At 42.5% G+C, this 23,294-nt stretch overlaps 1 protein-coding gene across 11 annotated transcripts in view; it reads right to left on the bottom strand.

Annotated features, from left to right (window-relative positions):
* ccdc142 (coiled-coil domain containing 142) overlaps positions 1-23,294 on the bottom strand; it is an 82,168-nt gene that overhangs the window by 51,196 nt on the left and 7,678 nt on the right. For all 11 annotated transcript variants that reach the window (XR_009797268.1, XR_009797269.1, XR_009797270.1 and 8 more), the window contains 4 exons: positions 21,795-22,933; positions 16,850-17,139; positions 6,178-6,264; positions 4,880-5,059 (listed from right to left, as the gene is read on the bottom strand). Coding sequence is in view for 8 of the 11 variants with exons in the window: in XM_061836057.1 (XP_061692041.1) it covers positions 4,880-5,059; positions 6,178-6,264; positions 16,850-17,139; positions 21,795-22,933 (1,696 nt within the window). In the remaining 3 variants the exon portion in view is untranslated. The remainder of the gene's footprint in view (positions 1-4,879; positions 5,060-6,177; positions 6,265-16,849; positions 17,140-21,794; positions 22,934-23,294) is intronic.

A 23,294-nucleotide genomic window follows, 5' to 3' on the forward strand; every position in this document is an offset into this window, starting at 1 on the left:
ATATAAGCATTCATATCAGTAATGACAGAAGCAGATGCAAGTATACAGGGACATTTAGCTTGATTTTCTACAACTATAATACTGTTATAAACATTACGACAAAGAATTCTGGAAAGCAGCAGGATCTGCTAGCTTTACTTTACATTATGTCTTTTTTCTGACTGTATTGCCAGGATGCATGGGATGCCTGGAAGATCAACTGAAGACTTTATTATCCGTGAGTGAGACAGTGAATAATGCAGCCCTATGGGGGCACAAACCAGTGCAATCTGTAGGCCGGTCCCAAGCCCGGATAAATGCAGAGGGTTGCGTCAGGAAGGGCATCCGGCGTAAAAACTGTGCCAAACAAATATGAGCGTTCATCTAAAGAATCCCATACCGGATCGGTCGTGGCCCGGGTTAACAACGCCCGCCCCCGGCACTGCTAACCTGCAGGGCGTCGGTTGAAATTCAGCTACTGTGGGTTGAAGACAAAGAAGAGGAGGAAACCGGATCCAGCGTCAGAAGAAAAAGAGGAATGCACAGAGCCTACAACTGAGTGTAGGGACTTTGAATGTTGGGACTATGACAGGAAAAGCACAGGAGTTGGTTGACATGATGATTAGGAGAAAGGTTGATATTCTGTGCATCCAAGAGAGCAGGTGGAAAGGTAGTAAGGCTAGAAGTTTAGGAGCAGGGTTTAAATTATTCTACCACGGAGTAGATGGGAAGAGAAATGGAGTTGGGGTTATTTTAAAGGAAGAGCTGGCTAAGAATGTCTTGGAGGTGAAAAGAGTATCAGATCGAGTGATGAGACTAAAATTTGAAATTGAGGGTGTTATGTATAATGTGGTTAGCGGCTATGCCCCACAGGTAGGATGTGACCTAGAGTTGAAAGAGAAATTCTGGAAGGAACTAGATGAAGTAGTTCTGAGCATCCCAGATAGCGAGAGAGTTGTGATTGGTGCAGATTGTAATGGACATATTGGTAAAGGAAACAGCGGCGATGAAGAAGTGATGGGTAAGTACGGCATCCAGGAAAGGAACTTTGAGGGACAGATGGTGGTGGACTTTGCAAAAAGGATGGAGATGGCTGTAGTGAACACTTATTTCCAGAAGAGGGAGGAAGGAACATATAGTGACCTACAAGAGAGGAGGTAGAAGCACGGAGGTGGATTATATTTTGCGCAGACGATGGAAAGTAGTGGTAGGGGAGAGTGTAGCTCGACAGCATAGGATGGTAGTGTGTAGGATGATTAATAAGACAAAGGTAGAGCAGAGAACCATGTGGTGGAAGCTGAGAAAGGAAGAATGTTGTGCGACCATTCAGAAAGAGGTAAGAAATGCTCTCGATGGACAGCAGAAGCTCCCGGAAGACTGGACTACGACAGCCAAGGTGATCAGAGAGACAGCCAGGAAAGTACTTGGTGTGTCTTTTGGTAGGAAAGGGGAGAAGGAGACTTGGTGGAGGAACCCCAAAATACAGGGAGTCATACAAGGAAAGAGATTAGCGAAGAAGAAGTGGGATACTGAGGAGAGGCGAAAGGAGTACATTGAGATGTGATGAAGGGAAAAGGTAGAGGTGGTAAAGGCTAAACAAGAGGCATATGAAGTGATGTACACCAGGTTGGACACGAAAGAAGGAGAAAAGGATCTCTACAGGTTGGCCGGACAGAGGGATCCTGATGACATACCGGTGGAGGTATGGAAGCAATTTGGAGAGAGGGCTCTGGAGTTTTTGACCAATTTATTCAACAGAATACGAGTATGCCGGTAGAATGGAGTAAAAGTGTACTACTTCCCATTTGTAAGAACAAAGACGATGTTATGAGCTGTGGGAATTATAGAGGAATAAAGTTGATGCGCCACACAATGAAGTTATGGGAAAGAGTAGTGGAGGCTAGACTCAGGAGAGAAGTATCTGCGAGCAACAGTATGGTTTCATGCCGAGAGAGTACCACGGATGCATTATTTCCCTTGAGGATGCTAGTGGAAAAGTACAGAGAAGGTCAGCAGGAGCTACATTGTGTCTTTGAAGATCTAGATAAAGCCTATGACAGCGTACCAAGAGAGGAACTGTGGTACTGCATGAGAAGCAATTTGGAGAGATGGCTGTGGAGTTTTTGACCAATTTATTCAACAGAATACTAGCGAGCGAAAAGATGCCTGAACAATGGAGGAAAAGTGTTCTAGTTCCCATTTTTAAGAACAAAGGCGATGTTCAGAGCTGTGGGAATTATAGAGGAATAAAGTTGATGAGCCACACAATAAAGTTATGGGAAAGAGTAGTGGAGGCAAGACTCAGGACAAAACTCGAGGAAAGGAACTTTGAAGGGCAGATGGTGGTGGACTTTGCAAAAAGGATGGAGATGGCTGTAGTGAACACTTATTTCCAGAAGAGGGAAGAACATATAGTGACCTACAAGAGCGGAGGTAGAACCACGCAGGTAGATTATATTTTGTGCAGACGATGTAATCTGAAGGAGGTTACTGACTGTAAAGTAGTGGTAGGGGAGAGTGTAGCTCGACAGCATAGGATGGTAGTATGTAGGATGATTCTGGTGGTGGGTAGGAAGATTAAGAAGACAAAGGTAGAGCAGAGAACCATGTGGTGGAAGCTGAGAAAGGAAGAATGTTGTGCGACCTTCCGGAAAGAGGTGAGACAGGCTCTCGATGGACAACCGAAGCTCCCGGAAGACTGGACGACGACAGCCAAGGTGATCAGAGAGACAGGCAGGAGAGTACTTGGTATGTCATCTGGTAGGAAAGGGGAGAAGGAGACTTGGTGGTGGAACCCCAAAATACAGGGAGTCATACAAGGAAAGAGATTAGCGAAGAAGAAGTGGGATAATGAGAGGACTGAGGAGAGGCGAAAGGAGTACATCGAGATGCGACGTAGGGCAAAGGTAGAGGTGGCAAAGGCTAAACAAGAGGCATATGAAGACATGTACACCAGGTTGGACACGAAAGAAGGAGAAAAGGATCTCTACAGGTTGGCCGGACAGAGGGATAGAGATGGGAAGGATGTGCAGAAGGTTAGGGTGATTAAGGATAGAGATGGAAATGTGTTGACTGGTGCCGGTAGTGTGCTAAATAGATGGAAAGAATACTTTGAGAAGTTGATGAATGAAGAAAATGAGAGAGAAGGAAGAGTTGAAGAGGCAAGAGTGAAGGACCAGGAAGTGGAAATGATTACTAAGGGGGAAGTCAGAAAGGCACTACAAAGGATGAAAAATGGAAAGGCAGTTGGTCCTGATGACATACCGGTAGAGGTATGGAAGCAATTTGGAGAGATGGCTGTGGAGTTTTTGACCAACTTATTCAACAGAATACTAGCGGGCGAAAAGATGCCTGAAGAATGGAGGAAAAGTGTTCTAGTTCCCATTTTTAAGAACAAAGGGGATGTTCAGAGCTGTGGGAACTATAGAGGAATAAAGTTGATGAGCCACACAATGAAGTTATGGGAAAGAGTAGTGGAGGCTAGACTCAGGACAGAAGTAAGTATCTGCGAGCAACAGTATGGTTTCATGCCTAGAAAGAGTACCACAGATGCAATATTTGCCTTGAGGATGCTCGTGGAAAAGTACAGAGAAGGTAAGAAGGAGCTACATTGGGTCTGTGTGGATCTAGAGAAAGCCTATGACAGAGTACCTAGAGAGGAACTGTGGTTCTGCATGCGTAAGTCTGGTGTGGCTGAGAAGTATGTTAAAATAGTACAGGACATGTATGATGGCAGCAGAACAATGGTGAGGTGTGCCTTAGGTGTGACAGAGGAATTTAAGGTGGAGGTGGGACTGCATCAGGGATCAGCTCTGAGCCCCTTCCTGTTTGCAGTGGTGATGGATAGGCTGACAGGTGAGGTTAGACTGGAATCCCCTTGGACCATGATGTTCGCAGATGATATTGTCATATGCAGTGAAAGCAGGGAGCACGCAGAGGAACAATTGGAAAGATGGAGACATGCACTGGAAAGGAGAGGAATGAAGATTAGCCGAAGTAAAACAGAATATATGTGCGTGAATGAGAAAAGTAGAGGGGGAAGAGTGAGGCTACAGGGAGAAGAGATAGCGAGGGTGGACGACTTCAAATACTTGGGGTCAACAATACAGAGCAATGGAGAGTGTGGTCAGGAAGTGAAGAAACGGGTCCAAGCAGGTTGGAACAGCTGGCGAAAGGTGTCTGGTGTGTTATGTGACAGAAGAGTGTCTGCTAGGATGAAGGGCAAAGTTTACAAAACAGTGGTGAGGCCGGCCATGATGTACGGATTAGAGACGGTGGCACTGAAGAAACAACAGGAAGCAGAACTGGAGGTGGCAGAAATGAAGATGTTGAGGTTCTCGCTCGGAGTGACCAGGTTGGATAGGATTAGAAATGAGCTCATTCGAGGGACGGCCAAAGCTGGATGTTTTGGAGACAAGATTCGAGAGAGCAGACTTCGATGGTTTGGACATGTTCAGAGGCGAGAGAGTGAGTATATTGGTAGAAGGATGCTGAGGATGGCGCTCCCAGGCAAAAGAGCGAGAGGAAGACCAAAGAGAAGGTTTATGGATGTGGTGAGGGAAGACATGAGGGCAGTTGGGGTTAGAGAGGAAGATGCAGGAGATAGGCTAAGATGGCAAAAGATGACACGCTGTGGCGACCCCTAACGGGACAAGCCGAAAGGAAAAGAAGAAGAAGAACCCTGGGGGATTACTGTATTAAAAAATTGACAGATTACATGTTTTTTTTCACTTCTTCTGAAGTTGCTTGTTGGGTTGAAACGTTTTAAGGTGTTCCATGGCTAAGATGGAATAAATTACCTTACGTCATTCCAATGAAACACTTAGAATCAACTCATAAAACAAAAGTTTTAGCAACAGTAAAAGGCGGTCACAACTCATATTAACACAATTATGTTTACCTGGTGCTTTGCAGTGAGACAAAGAGGACAGTAGAGGAGGAGTAAGCTGTAGTAAGTACTTTGCTGTTACAGACTTAACGGTGTCATCTCGATTTGATGATGGTCCCATAGATTGGCTGTGTTGGTTTCCATCCATCAAACACTTGTCTTTTAAACCTGCACCCAGAGCTCTGCACACCACTGAGAAAAGAATGAGTGGAGACAGAAGACATGAAGTTGAATTCTTTCTGACAGGGGAATCTGCCAACCATTCCCAACAAATCCTTACAATACATTTGGGCCTGCCACGTCAGACTGCAAACTTCCCCCACCATCGGAGCCAACTCACCACCAGTTGGTTATTAGTTGACAGCTCTAACCCTTTCTTCACATGAGTGTCCAAGACATGTGACCACAAAGTTTATCATCAAACTGCGACCTATGGTGTCCTGGTGCCAAATGGATGTAGACACCCTTTGTTTGTTATGGACAATCCGCGATGAGCACAGAAGTCCAGTAACAGAACACCACTCCGGTTTTGATCGGGGGGGAGGCATTTCTTGCCAATCACGCCCTTCCAGGTCTCACTGTCATTGCCCATGTGAGCATGGAAGTCCCCCAGCAGAATGGAGTACCTAGAGGAAGCGCTCTCCAGCACTCCAAAAAGGGTGGGTACTCTGAACTGCTGTTTGGTGCATAGGCACAAACAACAGTCAGGACCCATCCTCTTACCTGAAGGCCGAGGATGAACTCCAATGTACAGGCCCCGAGCTGGGGGGCAATAAGTCTACCAGACACCTGCTCGATGCCTCTCACCGTGGGTAACTCCAGAGTGGAACTGAGTCCAACCCCTCTCAAGAGGACTGGTACCAGAGTCTAAGGGGTGCACCGAGGCAAGTCTGACTATATGTAGTCGGAAGTTCTCGACCTCATGCACCAACTCGGGCTCCTTGCCTTCCAAAGAGGAGACATTTCATGTCCCTACACCTAGTTTCTGCAGCCGGGGATCAGAAAGTCATTGTCCCCGCCTTTGTTCACTGCCCAGCTCACATTGCAGCTGACTCCTATGGTTCCTCTCACAGGTGAGCCCATGGGAAGGGGGACGCACGTTTGGCTGTGCTTGACCGAGCCCCATGGGTGCAGGCCTGGCCACTAGGCCACATCCAAGCGAACCCTATCCAGAGTTTTAGAATAAGATCAAACTGTAACAGGGGATGAAATGGTCATGAAAAGGGTAGAAAGCATAAATGCCCTCGGCTTCAATCGCTAATGAAAGTTAAGGTTGTGTGTGTGTTTAGTAATTTCCATAAGACACGAACCATGGTCCCACTGAGCATGTGCTGCACTGACTAACATGATGAGATTGAACTCCTCCAGCATGGCTTTGTACTCCCTTGGAAGCATTTCTGCAAAAAACAGAATGTCACTTAGACACAACTACAAAATTGGCATCTGAATGTAAAATCATTCTTGGTTTATGAGGAAGAAACATGTAACATAATACAAGTGACTGAGTAAGACAAAAAAATTAATTGACTTTCTATTGGTATTTTATTGATTTTTCAAAATATTAAACCGGTGTACAAAGATCCATTTGTTGACCCATTGAGACTATTGTCTTCTATCTACTTTTGCAGTCTTTCCACAAGCGGTTAAGTGAAAATCTGAAAGCAAATAGGTATCCATATACTGTACTGGAGTTGTGTGTGTCACTTTAATAGCACATCTCTCATAAAGTGTTGATTTCGCCCTTTGCTGTTTATAAAGTTGTGTCGCAGGTGGTCACACTGGCTAAACAGCTGATGCATTCCTGTCTAGCGGCAGTGAAACATCAGTGCTGGTCTTCCAGCGATGCCAAGATTAATGTACATCAATGTGCATCAGTCCTTCTTGAACATAATGAATCAGAAAAGCAGTCTGTTTGGATTTAATTAAAATCTTTTAAAGAGTACTCTACGATAACTTATTTTCCGGACTACAAAGCACACCGCATAATAAGTCTGTGAAAGCTTAAGCAAAGCAGATTTATTTGTAAAGCGCATTTCATACAATAAGTAACTGAATGTGCTGTACATGATTAAAGGCATTTGAAAACAAAGAGATAAAACATTTAAAATGGGATAAAAACAATAAAAATGACAACCTGAATATTAAAAAAAAAAAAAAACCGCATACAGTGCAAGTAATATGATCAAAATGTGGATATATTTTAAAAAGCATGAGAAAAAAAAAAGAGTTTTCAACCCGGATTTAAAAACATCACTTCGGGCTGACCTCACCTCTGTTGGCAACTTATTCCATTTGTGTGCAGCATAATAGCTAAATGCTGCTTCACCATTTTTGCTTTGGACTCTGCGCTCCACTATTTGACCTGAGTCAGTCGATCTACTGGGTTTGTATTTCATAAGCATTTCTTTCATGTATTCAGGACCTAAATCATTTAATGATTTATAGGCCAGTAACAGAACTTTAAAATCTAATCTAAAGGTGACTGGAAGCCAGTGCAAGGACTTCAGGATTGGAGTTATATGCTCTGACCGCTTTGTTTTGGTCAGAACGCGAGCTGCAGCATTCTGAATGAGCTGCAGCTATTTAATACTCTTTTTTTTTGGAATTCAGTCAGAAGGCCATTACAGTAGTCAAGTCTACTTGAGATAAAAGCATGGATGAGCTTTTCCTAGTCTGCTTGACACATACAAGACTTCACTCTAGATATGTTCTTCAGATGGTATAAGGGAGTTTTTGTGATTGATTTGATATGATCAGTCAGGTCGGAATAAATCAGAAGACCAAGGTTTCGGACTTGGTCTTTGGTTTTTAAAGATAGAGAGTCCAGGTGTTTACTTACAACAATTCTCTTTTTTTCCTTGCCAAAAACAATTGTCTCAGTTTTGTTGTGATTTAGTTGAAGAAAATTTTGGCTCATCCAATTATTTATGTGATTTAGAGAGTGGCACAATACCTCAATTGAAGTGTAGTCATCTGGAGACACTCCTAAATATAACTGTCATCTCCATAGCAATGGTAGTCAAAATTAAAGTTTTGAAGAATTTGACTCAAGGGTAGCATATTCAGGGTGAACAGGAGAGGTCCAAGAACTGAACCTTGAGGGACCCCATAGGTCATTGCCATTCGCTGAAAGAGAGCACCTCAAATTGTCACAAAGTAGCTCCTTTCCTCCAGGTAGGACCTAAACCATTTAAGGAACATTCCATTTAGTCCTACCCACGTTTCCAACCTGTTTAGCAGTATATTGTGATCTACCAAATCAAAAGCCGCGCTGAGATCCAACTAGACCAAAATTGACACCTTTCCTGAGTCAGTACTCAACATTATATCATTTAGCACTTTGATAAGAGCAGATTCTGTACTGTGATGAGTTCGGAAACCTGACTGAAATTTGTCAAAAACTCAATTTAATTTCAAGAAATTGCTGAGTTGATTAAAAATAACTTTCTCAAAAATCTTGGCTATGAACGGTAGATTTGAGATGGGTCTATAACTTGCCAACATGGAATCGTCCAGTGCTGTTTTTTTAGAAGAGGCTTAACAGCAACTTTGGGAAACTCGCCAGACTGAAGTGAGTAATTGATTATTTGCTGCAAACCAAGTAGCACTGACTTCACAATAGTTTTGAAAACATCACATGGTATTTGAGTCAAGACAGCTCATTGATGGTTTCAACTGCTGAACAGTTTTCTCTAAATTATTTTTGGTCAACTGTATCAAATTCTGACTGAGTTTTCCCTGGGTAGCTTCAGACTTGAGATCTATCTTTTTGCTGATTTGTGCTGACATTTGACCTGATGGATTGTATTTTTTCACTAAAATAACACGCAAACCCATTGCATTTGTTCTGATTCGGCGGGGGGGGGGGTGAATTACAAAAACACTGTCTATAGAGTTCATAGTCAATTTGGAGTTTAGTTTTTGTCCATTTGCATTCCGCTTTCCTACACTCCAATTTAGATCTCTTGACCATCACTGTGCTCCTCTATGGTCTTCTAGGATGCCTCAGGATGGTCTTAGTTTTAACAGGAGCAACAACATTCATGGCATTTGTGATTTTTTTAGGTGAAATTGTCCAAAAATTCATCAACTGTCTCAGCATTCACAGTCTGTGGCACAGCCACAGTCTCCATAAACAGAGGCAGTACTCTCATTTGTGTACCTTTTTTTCCAATAGAGATAGAGGTTGTCTGAACCGAAGAATCTGTAATCCAAAAACTACACAAAAATGGTCAGAAATAGCCATATCCTTAACGTCAATCGATAGAATCTCAACATCCTTAGAGATGACCAGGTCCAAGATGTGACCTTGAGTATGAGTTGGACTCTTAATATGTTGAGAGAGGTCAAATGTGTCTAGAATTGCAGAAAGTTCTTTGGATGTTTTTTTTCCATGTTATTGTCAACATGAATGTTAAACTCCCCTGTTATGACAATATAGTTGTACTTAGTACAAATAACTGATGGCAGTTCTGAAAAAATCCTCCAAAAGTTTTCTATTGCATCTTGGAGGTCTATAAATTATTAAAATTATAACCTTTGGGTCACCCTGAAGGAAAAAACAGATATTCAAAAGAGCTAAAATCACCCAGAATAATTTCTTTACATTGAAATGATTTAAAAATAACAGCAAATCCACCACCTTTTTTCCCTGTTGAACATTTGTTCATAAAATTAAAATCTGCTGGTGTTGCCTCATTTAAAATGGTATTACAGCTACTTTCTGTTTACTACGTTTCATTTAATAACAAAAAGTCCAGATCATTGGTTGTAATGATGTCATTAATCAACATTTATGTTACCAAGGGATCTGCTATTAAAAAGAGCTAGTCTCGCAGAGATGGCTGGAGAGAATGGTTTGATAGACTCAAATTTTGTTCTCATTAAGTTAGAAGTTCTACTTTTTTGGTGCCACAGCTTTTTGACCAAGGTAATTACAAGGATGAAAAATGCCTGATCTCCATCTTCCATATTCTGGAAAAGACCTGGTAAATAGTCAGATTTACAGATAGTCTTCATGGGTGGAAGAGGGGCCTTTGGCTTCTTCGTGGACGGCGGTTTCAGGCGAGGGGGGATGGGAGGAAGTGTAGTGTTTTTTTTTTCATACATTAGCTCTGCCGAATCATACACCGTGGATATAGACTGTATGTACCGGTACATTGTGAAATAAGGTATTCTACACAGTAAGACTTTGTAAATGTTTATTTACATACCTTGTTTCAAAACAGTGAGTGTAATATGGCAGTAAAATGGCTCAAACACAACAGAAATGTCTGTTTTTATTCCTTCTCCTCTTGTTTCGTGAAACCATGAAAGTCGCCATCTTTAGAATCAGAGTTGAAAGGCCTAAGAAAGTCTTCGTCACACACCATTTCAGTCTCTCTCTCGCGCTCTGAGTCATTATCATCTCGAGTTACTGCTGAAGTTATGCGGTTCTCACGAAATAGTCCAGCCTTTTGAAATCCGTTGGTGATGGTAGATTATTTCACACTGCTCCATGAGTTCAAGATCCATTGGCAGATATCACAAAAGGATGACTTTCATATGAGGCCAGGTTTTGTGAAGATTAATTAAATCAAAAATCTATATCTTGCATTTGTGCGTGTCTTGCTGTGTTTTGCTTTGAGCATACCAAAAATTAGCACTGTTTTCTTCAAGATGCTCGAGGTAGCTTGGTCTTCTTCTCTACGCGCTCGAGGTAGCTTGTTTGTCTTCTACGTGCACTTGAGGTAGATTCTTCTTCTTCCACGCGAGCTGAAAGTTACGTCTTCTACCAGCACTCGAGGTAGCTTTGTCTTCTTCTACGGGGGCTTGAGGAGGATTCTTCTTCTTCTACACAGTGGAAGCATCTGCACCAATGTTCCCTCTAATTTTTCCATCTGTCTGGGCATACAGATAAGATCCCTGAGCACACTGAGGACCACAGTGAGCACTTCTGATGTTGCTCACTGTGGTCACATACCAGTAGCACACATTATCAGAGAAGGTTTCATGGTTTATTAAAAGAATCAAATTACAACAGCAATTTCTATGAGTTTACTTTTAATATACCTCATCTGGGCAACTTACACAGTTTTACAGCTGACATAATTTTCCTCCCTGAATTTGATATGACTAGCATTTTGTGTCATATTATGTCTGTGCTCCCATCTACTATTAGGGTATGCCAGGGTGCATTTTTAAACTTACATAGTCTCATTCTGGACTCTCTCATTGATTGAATTCACAAATTCAAAGGAATAGTTTTTGCTTCGCCAGCTTTCTGGTATACTCGCATACTTTGCCATGTGATCGTGGATTTGTTGAACTGACAGTATTCTTCTTCTTCTTTTCCTTTTGGCTTGTCCCGTTAGGGGTCACCAGAGCGTGTCAGCTCAGATGAATGTATATTCGGCACAGTTTTATGCCAGATGCCCTTCCTGACGCAACCCCTTCGCATTTAGCCGGGGAGAGAAGCTTACAGCACATGGTATTCCCAGGCGGTCTCCCATCCAAGTACTAACTAGGGCCAAACCTGCTTAGCCCCCGAGATCTGACTAAATGGGGCATTCTCAGGAAAGCATGTCTGGAAGCGTTGAACTGACAGCATTGATGCATTCATTTTAATGCCACGTAAAATATTGCCAATGAGAACTTCAACTTGCTCTGGTTCAGATTTTTGTGTGTGTGACAGCTAGTTATTTTTCTCCCAGTCATTTGTGCTCTCTCACAATAATGTACCAATCCTTTTTCCCATCTTAAGTCTTCGAAGAATTCCAAAAGCATTCAAATAAATTTTCTACTGAATGCAGTTACTCACATTTGACGAGCGTGATCACACCCACGCACCATCGCACTCGCAAATCTGCCTTGTCTGTCGAGCAAGAAAAATCCCCCTCGTAAAATTTGTTATGAGTAGAAATATAAAGACATTCTCATCGCACATGAAACCCGATCCAGCGCAGTGAACCATAGCCTGATATCTTTTTTTTTTTTTTTTAAACACGAAGCACACTGTCTCCTGCTAGTTAACCTGACTCCATGTCCCTCTGGCTCTTGAAGGGGTACACTCATAATTACAAACACCGCCAGGGCTTTAGTTAGCAACACAGTCTGGGCACCGTAGAGCAAAGAGCAAAGAGTAAAGCAAAGAGTTACACATGCTGCTTGTGTTTACTCTTGATAATAATGGTAAAAGTAAAACAAAAAAAAAACAAGTTCTGCTGCTTTAATGAATGTCGGTGTATGTGAATAATAGAAGAAAAAGTGGTGAAACTGGACAAGGTGTGTGTGTGTGAGGGGGGGGGGGGGGTTAAATGCAGATGATGTTCCCAAACCATTTTAAGGTTAATTATGTTGCCTCCTATATTAAAAATACAGAATTAGCTTTTTATGCACTGTATCGTCTGTGCTTTCATCCTGGATCAGGCTGTGCCAAGGTGGAATTTTAAAATTACACACCATCTCATCCTGCACTTTCTACTTTGGCTTCAGACCAGACCTTTCCCACTCGGAAAAGACAAAATCTTGTCCAATTTAACCACTTTTTCTTCGATTATTCACATACTCCGACAGTCATTGCATCTTAAAACAACAGCAACTTTCTCCATTAATATCGAAAGAAAACATACCCAGCATGTCTAGCTCGTCTTTACTCTACGTTGCCCAAACTGTGTTGCGAACTAAAGCAGCGGTGGTGGACACTGTCATTATAAAACACGTTGATGAGCTGCGTAAGTACTGTAACATTTGTAATTAAGAGTGAATTTGTTTAAGGGTTGGGTGGTGGGTCTAAGGTAAACTAGGAAAAAGAGAGTGTGGCAGAGCAGAGGTCATTGTTAGGGAAAGTTCTGTGTCCTGCCGAAAAGAAACCAGTGGCTTCTTTTCATTTTTTACAGTACTTATGTGGATTGTGCCATTGGATGTAACAACCAGTCATCCATCAGTCCTTGAATCACAATTTTTTTTTTTTGGCACGCCATCCTGCGATCGACCAAGACTGCGAATCAATCGCGATCGACGCATTGAGCACCCCTAGTGTATTATGTTAAAATTCCACCTTGGCACAGCCTGATCGAGGATGAAAGCACAGACAAACTGCACAAAAAGCTAATTCTGTATTTTAAATATTGGAGGCAACATAACAACCTTAAAACTGTTTGGGAGCATCATTCAGATTTCAACATCCATTGCTAAAGATATTCTGCAAGCAATAATTCAGTTTTACACGAAGAAAAACTGACAGGGATATCATTCTTCTTCTTCTTCTTTTCCTTTCGGCTTGTCCCGTTAGGGGTCGCCACAGCGTGTCATCTTTTGCCATCTTAGCCTATCTCCTGCATCTTCCTCTCTAACCCCAACTGCCCTCATGTCTTCCCTCACCACATCCATAAACCTTCTCTTTGGTCTTCCTCTCGCTCTTTTGCCTGGGAGCTCCATCCTCAGCATCCTTCTACCAATATACTCACTCTCTCGCCTCTGAACATGTCCTAACCATCGAAGTCTGCTCTCTCGAATCTTGTCTCCAAAACATCCAGCTTTGGCTGTCCCTCGAATGGGCTCATTTCTAATCCTATCCAACCTGGTCACTCCGAGCGAGAACCTCAACATCTTCATTTCTGCCACCTCCAGTTCAGCTTCCTGTTGTTTCTTCAGTGCCACCGTCTCTAATCCGTACATCATGGCCGGCCTCACCACTGTTTTGTAAACTTTGCCCTTCATCCTAGCAGACACTCTTCTGTCACATAACACACCAGACACCTTTCGCCAGCTGTTCCAACCTGCTTGGACCCGTTTCTTCACTTCCTGACCACACTCTCCATTGCTCTGTATTGTTGACCCCAAGTATTTGAAGTCGTCCACTCTCGCTATCTCTTCTCCCTGTAGCCTCACTCTTCCCCCTCTACTTTTCTCATTCACGCACATATATTCTGTTTTACTTCGGTTAATCTTCATTCCTCTCCTTTCCAGTGCATGTCTCCATCTTTCCAATTGTTCCTCTGCGTGCTCCCTGCTTTCACTGCATATGACAATATCATCTGCGAACATCATGGTCCCAGGGGATTCCAGTCTAACCTCATCTGTCAGCCTATCCATTACCACTGCAAACAGGAAGGGGCTCAGAGCTGATCCCTGATGCAGTCCCACCTCCACCTTAAATTCCTCTGTCACACCTAAGGCACACCTCACCATTGTTCTGCTGCCATCATACATGTCCTGTACTATTTTAACATACTTCTCTGCCACACCAGACTTACGCATGCAGTACCACAGTTCCTCTCTTGGTACTCTGTCATAGGCTTTCTCTAGATCCACAAAGACACAATGTAGCTCCTTCTGACCTTCTCTGTACTTTTCCACGAGCATCCTCAAGGCAAATAATGCATCTGTGGTACTCTTTCTAGGCATGAAACCATACTGTTGCTCGTAGATACTTACTTCTGTCCTGAGTCTAGCCTCCACTACCCTTTCCCATAACTTCATTGTGTGGCTCATCAACTTTATTCCTCTATAGTTCCCACAGCTCTGAACATCCCCTTTGTTCTTAAAAATGGGAACTAGAACACTTTTCCTCCATTCTTCAGGCATCTTTTCGCCCGCTAGTATTCTGTTGAATAAGTTGGTCAAAAACTCCACAGCCATCTCTCCAAATTGCTTCCATACCTCTACCGGTATGTCGTCAGGACCAACTGCCTTTCCATTTTTCATCCTTTGTAGTGCCTTTCTGACTTCCCCCTTAGTAATCATTTCCACTTCCTGGTCCTTCACTCTTGCCTCTTCAACTCTTCCTTCTCTCTCATTTTCTTCATTCATCAACTTCTCAAAGTATTCTTTCCATCTATTTAGCACACTACCGGCACCAGTCAACACATTTCCATCTCTATCCTTAATCACCCTAACCTTCTGCACCTCCTTCCCATCTCTATCCCTCTGTCTGGCCAACCTGTAGAGATCCTTTTCTCCTTCTTTCGTGTCCAACCTGGTGTACATGTCTTCATATGCCTCTTGTTTAGCCTTTGCCACCTCTACCTTTGCCCTACGTCGCATCTCGATGTACTCCTTTCGCCTCTCCTCAGTCCTCTCAGTATCCCACTTCTTCTTCGCTAATCTCTTTCCTTGTATGACTCCCTGTATTTTGGGGTTCCACCACCAAGTCTCCTTCTCCCCTTTCCTACCAGATGACACACCAAGTACTCTCCTGCCTGTCTCTCTGATCACCTTGGCTGTCGTCGTCCAGTCTTCCGGGAGCTTCGGTTGTCCATCGAGAGCCTGTCTCACCTCTTTCCGGAAGGTCGCACAACATTCTTCCTTTCTCAGCTTCCACCACATGGTTCTCTGCACTACCTTTGTCTTCTTAATCTTCCTACCCACCACCAGAATCATCCTACATACTACCATCCTATGCTGTCGAGCTACACTCTCCCCTACCACTACTTTACAGTCAGTAACCTCCTTCAGATTACATCGTCTGCACAAAATATAATCTACCTGCGTGGTTCTACCTCCGCTCTTGTAGGTCACTATATGTTCCTCCCTCTTCTGGAAATAAGTGTTCACTACAGCCATCTCCATCCTTTTTGCAAAGTCCACCACCATCTGCCCTTCAAAGTTCCTTTCCTGGATGCCGTACTTACCCATCACTTCTTCATCGCCCCTGTTTCCTTTACCAATATGTCCATTACAATCTGCACCAATCACAACTCTCTCGCTGTCTGGGATGCTCAGAACTACTTCATCTAGTTCCTTCCAGAATTTCTCTTTCAACTCTAGGTCACATCCTACCTGTGGTGCATAGCCGCTAACCACATTATACATAACACCCTCAATTTCAAATTTTAGTCTCATCACTCGATCTGATTCTCTTTTCACCTCCAAGACATTCTTAGCCAGCTCTTCCTTTAAAATAACCCCTACTCCATTTCTCTTCCCATCTACTCCGTGGTAGAATAATTTAAACCCTGCTCCCAAACTTCTAGCCTTACTACCTTTCCACCTGCTCTCTTGGATGCACAGAATATCAACCTTTCTCTTAATCATCATCTCAACCAACTCCTGTGCTTTTCCTGTCATAGTCCCAACATTCAAAGTCCCTACACTCAGTTGTAGCTCTGTGCATTCCTCTTTTTCTTCTGACGCTGGATCCGGTTTCCTCCTCTTCTTTGTCTTCGACCCACAGTAGCTGAATTTTCACCGACGCCCTGCAGGTTAGCAGTGCCGGGGGCGGGCGTTGTTAACCCGGGCCACGACCGATCCGGTATGGGATTCTTTAGATGAACGCTCATATTTGTTTGGCACAGTTTTTACGCCGGATGCCCTTCCTGACGCAACCCTCTGCATTTATCCGGGATTGGGACCGGCCTACAGATTGCACTGGTTTGTGCCCCCATAGGGCTGCATTTGACAGGGATATCATTGTGGGTTAAAAAAAAAAAAATTACATTGAATCTGTACATACCCAAATCCGAGTGCATTATACGAAAAGGCCATGTTTTAACCACTACATTCCAATATGTTTTTGTTTTATATTTAAACATTACTGTTAGGGACAAAAAATAAATAAATTGGCCACATCATTATATAGGCCACATGTTTCACAGCGCTGGAAAAAAAAGTAGTGGCTTGTAGTCCGGAAAAAAAAGCCACTACTTTGTGGGTTAAAAAAAAAATTACATTGAATCTGTACATACCCAAATCCGAGTGCATTATACGAAAAGGCCATGTTTTAACCACTGCATTCCAATATGTTTTTGTTTTATATTTAAACATTACTGTTAGGGACAAAAAATAAATAAATTGGCCACATCATCATATAGGCCACATGTTTCACAGCGCTGGAAAAAAAGTAGTGGCTTGTAGTCCGGAAAAAAAGATATATTCAAATTTTTTACCATGCTTTCATGGCTATATGCCTTCTGTTCTCTCAAAAGTTACATAAGCTAACAAATTTCATCATATCCATTGCCGGGGACTATGCTATGTGCTGCAGAGAAGTGATCATCTCACCTGTTTCTGAGGCCTGGCTGATTATCTGAAGGACCTGGAACCTCCTGAGGTTGTCATGGAGGTTGATGCTCCCAAGACTTCTTGCTCCATGGGGCACATGCATCTGCAGCCAGAGTGCTTTGCTATAGTGAGCCCACAGCAGTGTACGGTACCGTCCCAAGAGAACATCAAACAGCATCGAATGACCGAAGTCCAACCACTGAACAGACCGATTCCGCTGAACACATTCATCCTCAGCTTTTTTAACGTCTCCTACAAACTCACCGGGACCTTGCTGTCCAGCACCTAAACTAAAAAATAAAAAAAGGCACAAAGAGAAAACCACAGTCACACAATATTTCAAAAGTATGTTGTGGTGTGAGAAGCGTATTTTATATCTTTTGCCATTTTACGTTTTAATGTAAACAGCTCCCAAATTGAGGGTAGACAAGCTGTACACTGCTACACTTACACTACAGAGAAGCCCTTTTTCACAGACCTCTTTCCCCCTGTCATGTGAATCTTTATCATTTATTTTCAATCAAAACGTGAAATGTTGTGAATTGTCTGGGTGGTATTAGTTTAAGCTAGTGGTGTCCCGTTTGTATTCCAAGAAGGGCAGTTCTCGAAACGGAGTTCCTGAACTGTCTGTACAGGAGCAGCGTTGTACAGAAAATTCTGAGGATGAAAGAATTCTGAGAAAACCCATGCAACTACTGAAAGAACATGGAAACTAAACACTAGTGATGCCGATTTTGAAGTCCTCAGAACTGTGAAATGGAGGTGCTAACCAAGCGTCCACTGTCCCACTTTATATATCATATATATTCCTTTTGAAATAGACCAAGGTGATGAAACAAAAAGTCTAGGATTTTTTTGGGTGGCTGTTGGGCTGGGCGAATAATGAAAATGTAATCATTTTTTATTTTGGGACGGCACGGTGGGGCAGCTGGAAAGCATTGGACTCACAATTCTGAGGACAGGGGTTGAATCCTGGCCATCCCTGTGTGGACTTTGCGTGGGTTTTCCCCCTGGCACGCCGCTTTCCTCCCACATCCCAAAAACATGCATGATAGGTTACTTGGAGACTCTAAATTCCCCCAAGATGTGATTGTGAGGGCGGCTGTTGTCTCTATGTGCCCTACAACTGGCCGTCAACTAGTTCAGGGTGTACCCTGCCTCCTGCCCATTAACAGCTGGGACAGGCCCCAGAACTCCCGCAACCCTTGTGAGGATAAGCGGCTAAGAAAATGGATGGATGTATATAAAGATATTGTAAATGTTTTTTTTTTCCTGACAAGCACCACAAAATTTGCTGTGCTTGAATAAAGGGCTAGCAATGTGCCTTTGTAAATGTGCCTTTTGTAAAATGATGAAAATGCTGAGGGAGCGTTGCTTGCGTTTATTACAGTATTTGCGTGGGCGCTTTGCTTGATCTTAAATAAATGTTATCCGACCTTCAACTGTCCCCCCACTGTTGAACAGAGAATACCGGACACGAGCAGAGCTACTGATTCAAAGTTGCACTCGGATCATGTATCTCCAATCATGCATTTTAGTGTTGTATAAAATAAGACTTGTGCCATGGAAGACAAGACTCGATTGAACTGATAGTTTGTCTGTGAGAGAGAACACAATTTTAGTTTTTTAAAGTGACTGGCCTGTGGTCTTGGTACTCTGTAGGAGTCCATACATCCATCCATTATCTGAGCTGCTGATCCTCAGAGGGTCACGGAAGTGCTGGAGCTTATCCCAGCTCTCATCAGATAGGAGGAAGGGTGCACCCTGAACTTATTGCCAACCAATCGCAGGACACATGGAGACAGACAATAATCGCACTCATAATCACACCTCGGGGCACTTTACAGTCCTGTAGGAGTCAATTTTTCTGAATATGTTGATGTGCGACATTTACAATAAACCTGGCCGAGAAAAGGTACAGTGAAGAAAATAAGCATTTGAACACCATGCTATATTGCAGGTTCTCCCACTTATAAATCATGGAGGGGTCTGACATTTTCATCGTAGGTGCATGTCCACTGTGAGACAGATAATCTAAAAAGAAAAATCCAATGTATGATTTTTTTTAATGATTTGTGAATCAGATGCAAATACGTATTTGAATACCTGTCTATCAGCCCAAATTCTGACCCTAAAAGACCTGTTTGTCCGCCTTTAAAAGTCCACCTCTATTCCATGTTTTTTCCTGAATCAGATGCACCTGTGTGAGGTCGTTAGCTGCATAAAGATACCTGTCCACCCCATACAATCAGTAAGACTCAAACTTGTAACATGGCCAAGACCAAAGAGCTATCCAAAGACACCAGAGACAAAATTGTACAACTTCACATGAATTGCTAAGCACCTTGGTGAAAAAAGGTCCACTGTTAGACCAATCATTAAAAAAGGGAACAAGCTAAACATGATGGTTAATTTCAATCGGAGTGGAGCCCCATTCATGATATCACCTCGTGGGGTCTCAATGATCCTTAGAAAGGAATCAGCCCAGGACTGGACGACAGGACTTGCTCAATAACCTGAAAAGAGCTGGGACCACCATTTCCAAGGTTACTGTAGGTAATACACTAAGACATCATGGTTTGAAATAATGCATGACACGAAAGGTTACCCTGCTTAAACCAGCACGTGTCAACCATCTTAAGTTTGCCAATGACCATTTGGATGATACAGAGGAATCATCTTTTTCTGGTCAGATGAGACCATAATGGAACTTTTTGGCCATAATTCCACTAACCGTGTTTGGAGGAAGACAAACGATGAGTTCCATCCGAAGAACACCATTCCTACTGGGAAGCATGGGGGTGGTAGCATCATGCTTTGAGGGTGTTTTTCTGCACATGGGACAGGACAATTGCACTGTATTAAGGTGTATTAAAGAGAGGATGACCGCGGCTATGTATTGTGAGATTTTGGGGAACAACCTCTTTCCCTCAGTCAGTGCATTGAAGATGTGTCATGGCTGGGTCTTTCAAGATGACAATGACCCGAAGCACACAGCCAGGAAAACAAAGGAGTGGCTCCGGAAGAAGCATATCAAGGTTCTGGCATGGCCTAGCCAGTCTCCAGAACTAAACTTAGAAAATCTTTCGAGGGAGCTGAAACTCCATGTTTCTCAGCGACAGCCCAGAAACCCATCTGATCTAGAAAAGATCTGTGTGGAGGAGTGGGCCAAAATCCCTCCTGCAGTGTGTGCAAACCTGGTGAACAACTATAGGAAATGTTTGACCTCTGTAATTGCAAACAAAGGTTCCTGTACCAAATATTAACTGTTTTTTGTCAGGTGTTCAAATACTTATTTGCAGCTGTATCAAACAAATAAAATCATGAAATAAAGAAAAAAAATCCTTCATTGTGATTTCTGGATTTTTCTTTTCGCTTATCTGGATTTTTCTTTTTAGGTTATCTCCCTCACAGTGGACATGCACCTACGATGAAAATTTCAGACCCCTCCATGATTTTAAGTGCGAGAACTTGCAATATAGGAGGGTGTTCAAATACTTAACTTCTTCACTGTATGCACAGTTGTGCTCTAAGTTTACATAGGGAGGCAGAATTGACGAGAATTTATTTAAAATATGACTGATGAGTGAACAACAACCATTATTAATTTCGACATGGTTATGTTCTGTAAAGTATTATGTGTTCAGGGCTGGCATGTTGGATTAGCTGGTAAAGCATTGGCCTCAGAGTTCTGAGGACCCGAGTTCAATCCTGGCCCTGCCTGTGTGGCGTTTGCATGTGGTCCCCATGCCTGCATGGATTTTCTCTGGGCACTCTGGTTTCCTCCCACATCCCAAAAACATGCAACATGAATTGGACACTCTAAATTGCCCCGAGGTGTGATCTGTTTGTCTCTATGTGCCCTGCGATTGGCTGGCGAACAGTTAAGGGTGTACCCCATCTCCTGCCCGTTGTCAGCTGGGATGGGCTCCAGCACTCCCAATGACCTTTGGAAGGATAAGCGGCAAAGAAAATGGATGGATTATGTGTTGAAATAAACTGCTTAACTTCAGAATTATTTGAAAATTGAAAAAAATACAGATGATACTACAGCTTTCTAAAAGCAAAATCATCCATTCAAAAATGCACTATACATAGGTCAAAAGATTTTACCAAATTTTGAGGTCGACTTTGGGGGTGCGTATTATACATGGGTGTACATTATACACAAGAGATCACGGTCGTCACATTGACTATTCAAACACGAGACGTTTTAGAATTCATTAGCTTATGCTATCAGTCCATGGAAAAGCCAACTGACACCCAGCTCATACTCGCATCATGGGAGAAGTTTACCTTTAAATAGCAAATATTTTTATCCAAACGGCATAGTAACACAGACAGATAGAATGTACAATAATAATTATGGGGATGTGTTCTTCCTCATCTGTGAAAAACGAGGTACTAAAATTGTATTGTGAATTTCTACAACAATTTTGCTTTTTTTAGGCTTACATGCAGCTCAATGTATGCATCGCACTACACTGTCCTCAAGAGGCCAAGGCGCGTACACCACAGAGTTATGGCTTAAAATGAAAAGACTTTTTACCCCATCTGTCTGATATGAAAAAAAAAATCCTGTTTTAGATCAGTTAGGAATACCAATGTTATTCAAATTTGCTAAAAGACAGAATATTAAGAGGATCTTTTTACACAAATATATATAAACAATGCACCTAAGGCGTGCCAATGTTTTTAGCCATGGCTCTATTTATTTATTTTTTTTTACTTATTTCTTTTCTCATTCCATTAACTAGCCCACCCTAGTTTTAATGGACTGATTGATTAATTATAAACAGATGTTTCTCACTACACATATGGCATCATTAGAACTGATTTTTGTCACATGGGAACCTGATAACAGTTTCATGCGCAGATATTTTGATTCTCTCAACAGAAAGCATTAACATCTGATAGTCATGATGACAATTAATGGAACAGTTACCTGAGATTGATTGCTATCCTGGTGGTTATGTCCAGTTCAATAATTTGCTGGCAATTACCCTCCATATTGTAGTTCCTGAGCCTTTGTTCTGCATCAGCCTTCCCATTTGGTGGTAGCAGATCTATTGGTACAGAATGCGGAAACCTTTGTGTAGTAAGTGTCAATGGATGTGATTCCAGTGGAGCTAGCAGGTCATTGGAGGAAACAAGCACATGTAAAAGTAGCTCAATCTTGGATTGGTCCTGTTGGAAAAAGCCTGAATGTGAGATGGTTGGGAAGGTGGTGGGTGAACTTGACTTCTGCAAATATTGAAAGTTTCTTGAAGGGCTGTTGTGTTCTTGAACTGTCGGTACAGGAAAACGACTGTCGGCATCTGAATGGCTTGGAAAGGATGAATTGCTCCTCTTGGTCTCTTGTTTTAGGGAAAAGGTGGCCTTTTCTAAACTGGGATGATGCTGATCTTTTTCCTTGGTAGTGTTTTCCAAGTTAAGTTCAGGAGAGTGGACAGTGCGAGAAGATGAGGGGAACATAAAGAACTTATCCTGTAGTTGCTCCCAGGTTAAGGTTGAGGGGACTCTAGACAGCAAACTGGTAGAAATACACTGTTTTATATGGGATTTACATACACATTGCTGAGCAGTCCACGAATGGAGCTGATTAGCTGCTGTGTTTGCATGATGTACTGCCAAAATCTTCAGCAATTCTTTAACTGAGACAAAAACAGGATGGTGTCTCTGACTGTTCGTCAGTGTGGTAAAACAAATCTGTTTCAATATTTTAGTCCAGAGGTGGGTGCTGTTGTGCTGTACTCTCTGCTTCTCCAATGCCTTGTTGTACAGGTCTGTACAAGCTAAAATATCTGCCATGACTTCCCTTGGTATGTGCTCCAAATCAGAGTGTCCCATGGCAAACAGAACAGCATGCACATACTGTTCCATTAAAACCAGAGCCTGCAGCCCAAGCAAGTTAAGAGTTTGTTTAATTTCCTCCAGCAACTTGCTCCGCAAGGCCAGAGGAAGCCTGAGATAGTGATCGGACTGGAATTTTGCAGACAGACAAGACCAGTGATTGAGATGATTGCGGAACTCCTGGCACAAGGAGACAAGATGGACCTTGGCTGATGAGCAGAAGTGTGGGGTCTGCATTGAACAGAAAACAATTGCTGAACAAATGAGAATAGAAATTCAACAAACATCGGAATGTACCTCATCAAATATTAAATTTTGCTTTTACAATGCCGTGAAAAAGTATTTGCCCGCTTCCTGATTTCTTTTTTTTTATTGTCTATAACACACAAGGGTTTCAAATCAACAAATCAATTTCAATATCACTCAGACAAGGAAATACAAAATACAGTTTTCAAATCATTAAATTTATTAAAGCGCACATAAAAAATCCAAACCTTTCTGACCCTTTGGGAAAAAGCAATTGCTCCCAGAACCTAATAACAGGTTCTGCAGCCCTTCGCAGTAATAAGTGAAATCAAGTCTTTGCGACCAT

This window comes from Syngnathoides biaculeatus, chromosome 11 (assembly GCF_019802595.1).
Source record: "Syngnathoides biaculeatus isolate LvHL_M chromosome 11, ASM1980259v1, whole genome shotgun sequence".
NCBI classification, from domain to species: Eukaryota; Metazoa; Chordata; class Actinopteri; order Syngnathiformes; family Syngnathidae; genus Syngnathoides; species Syngnathoides biaculeatus.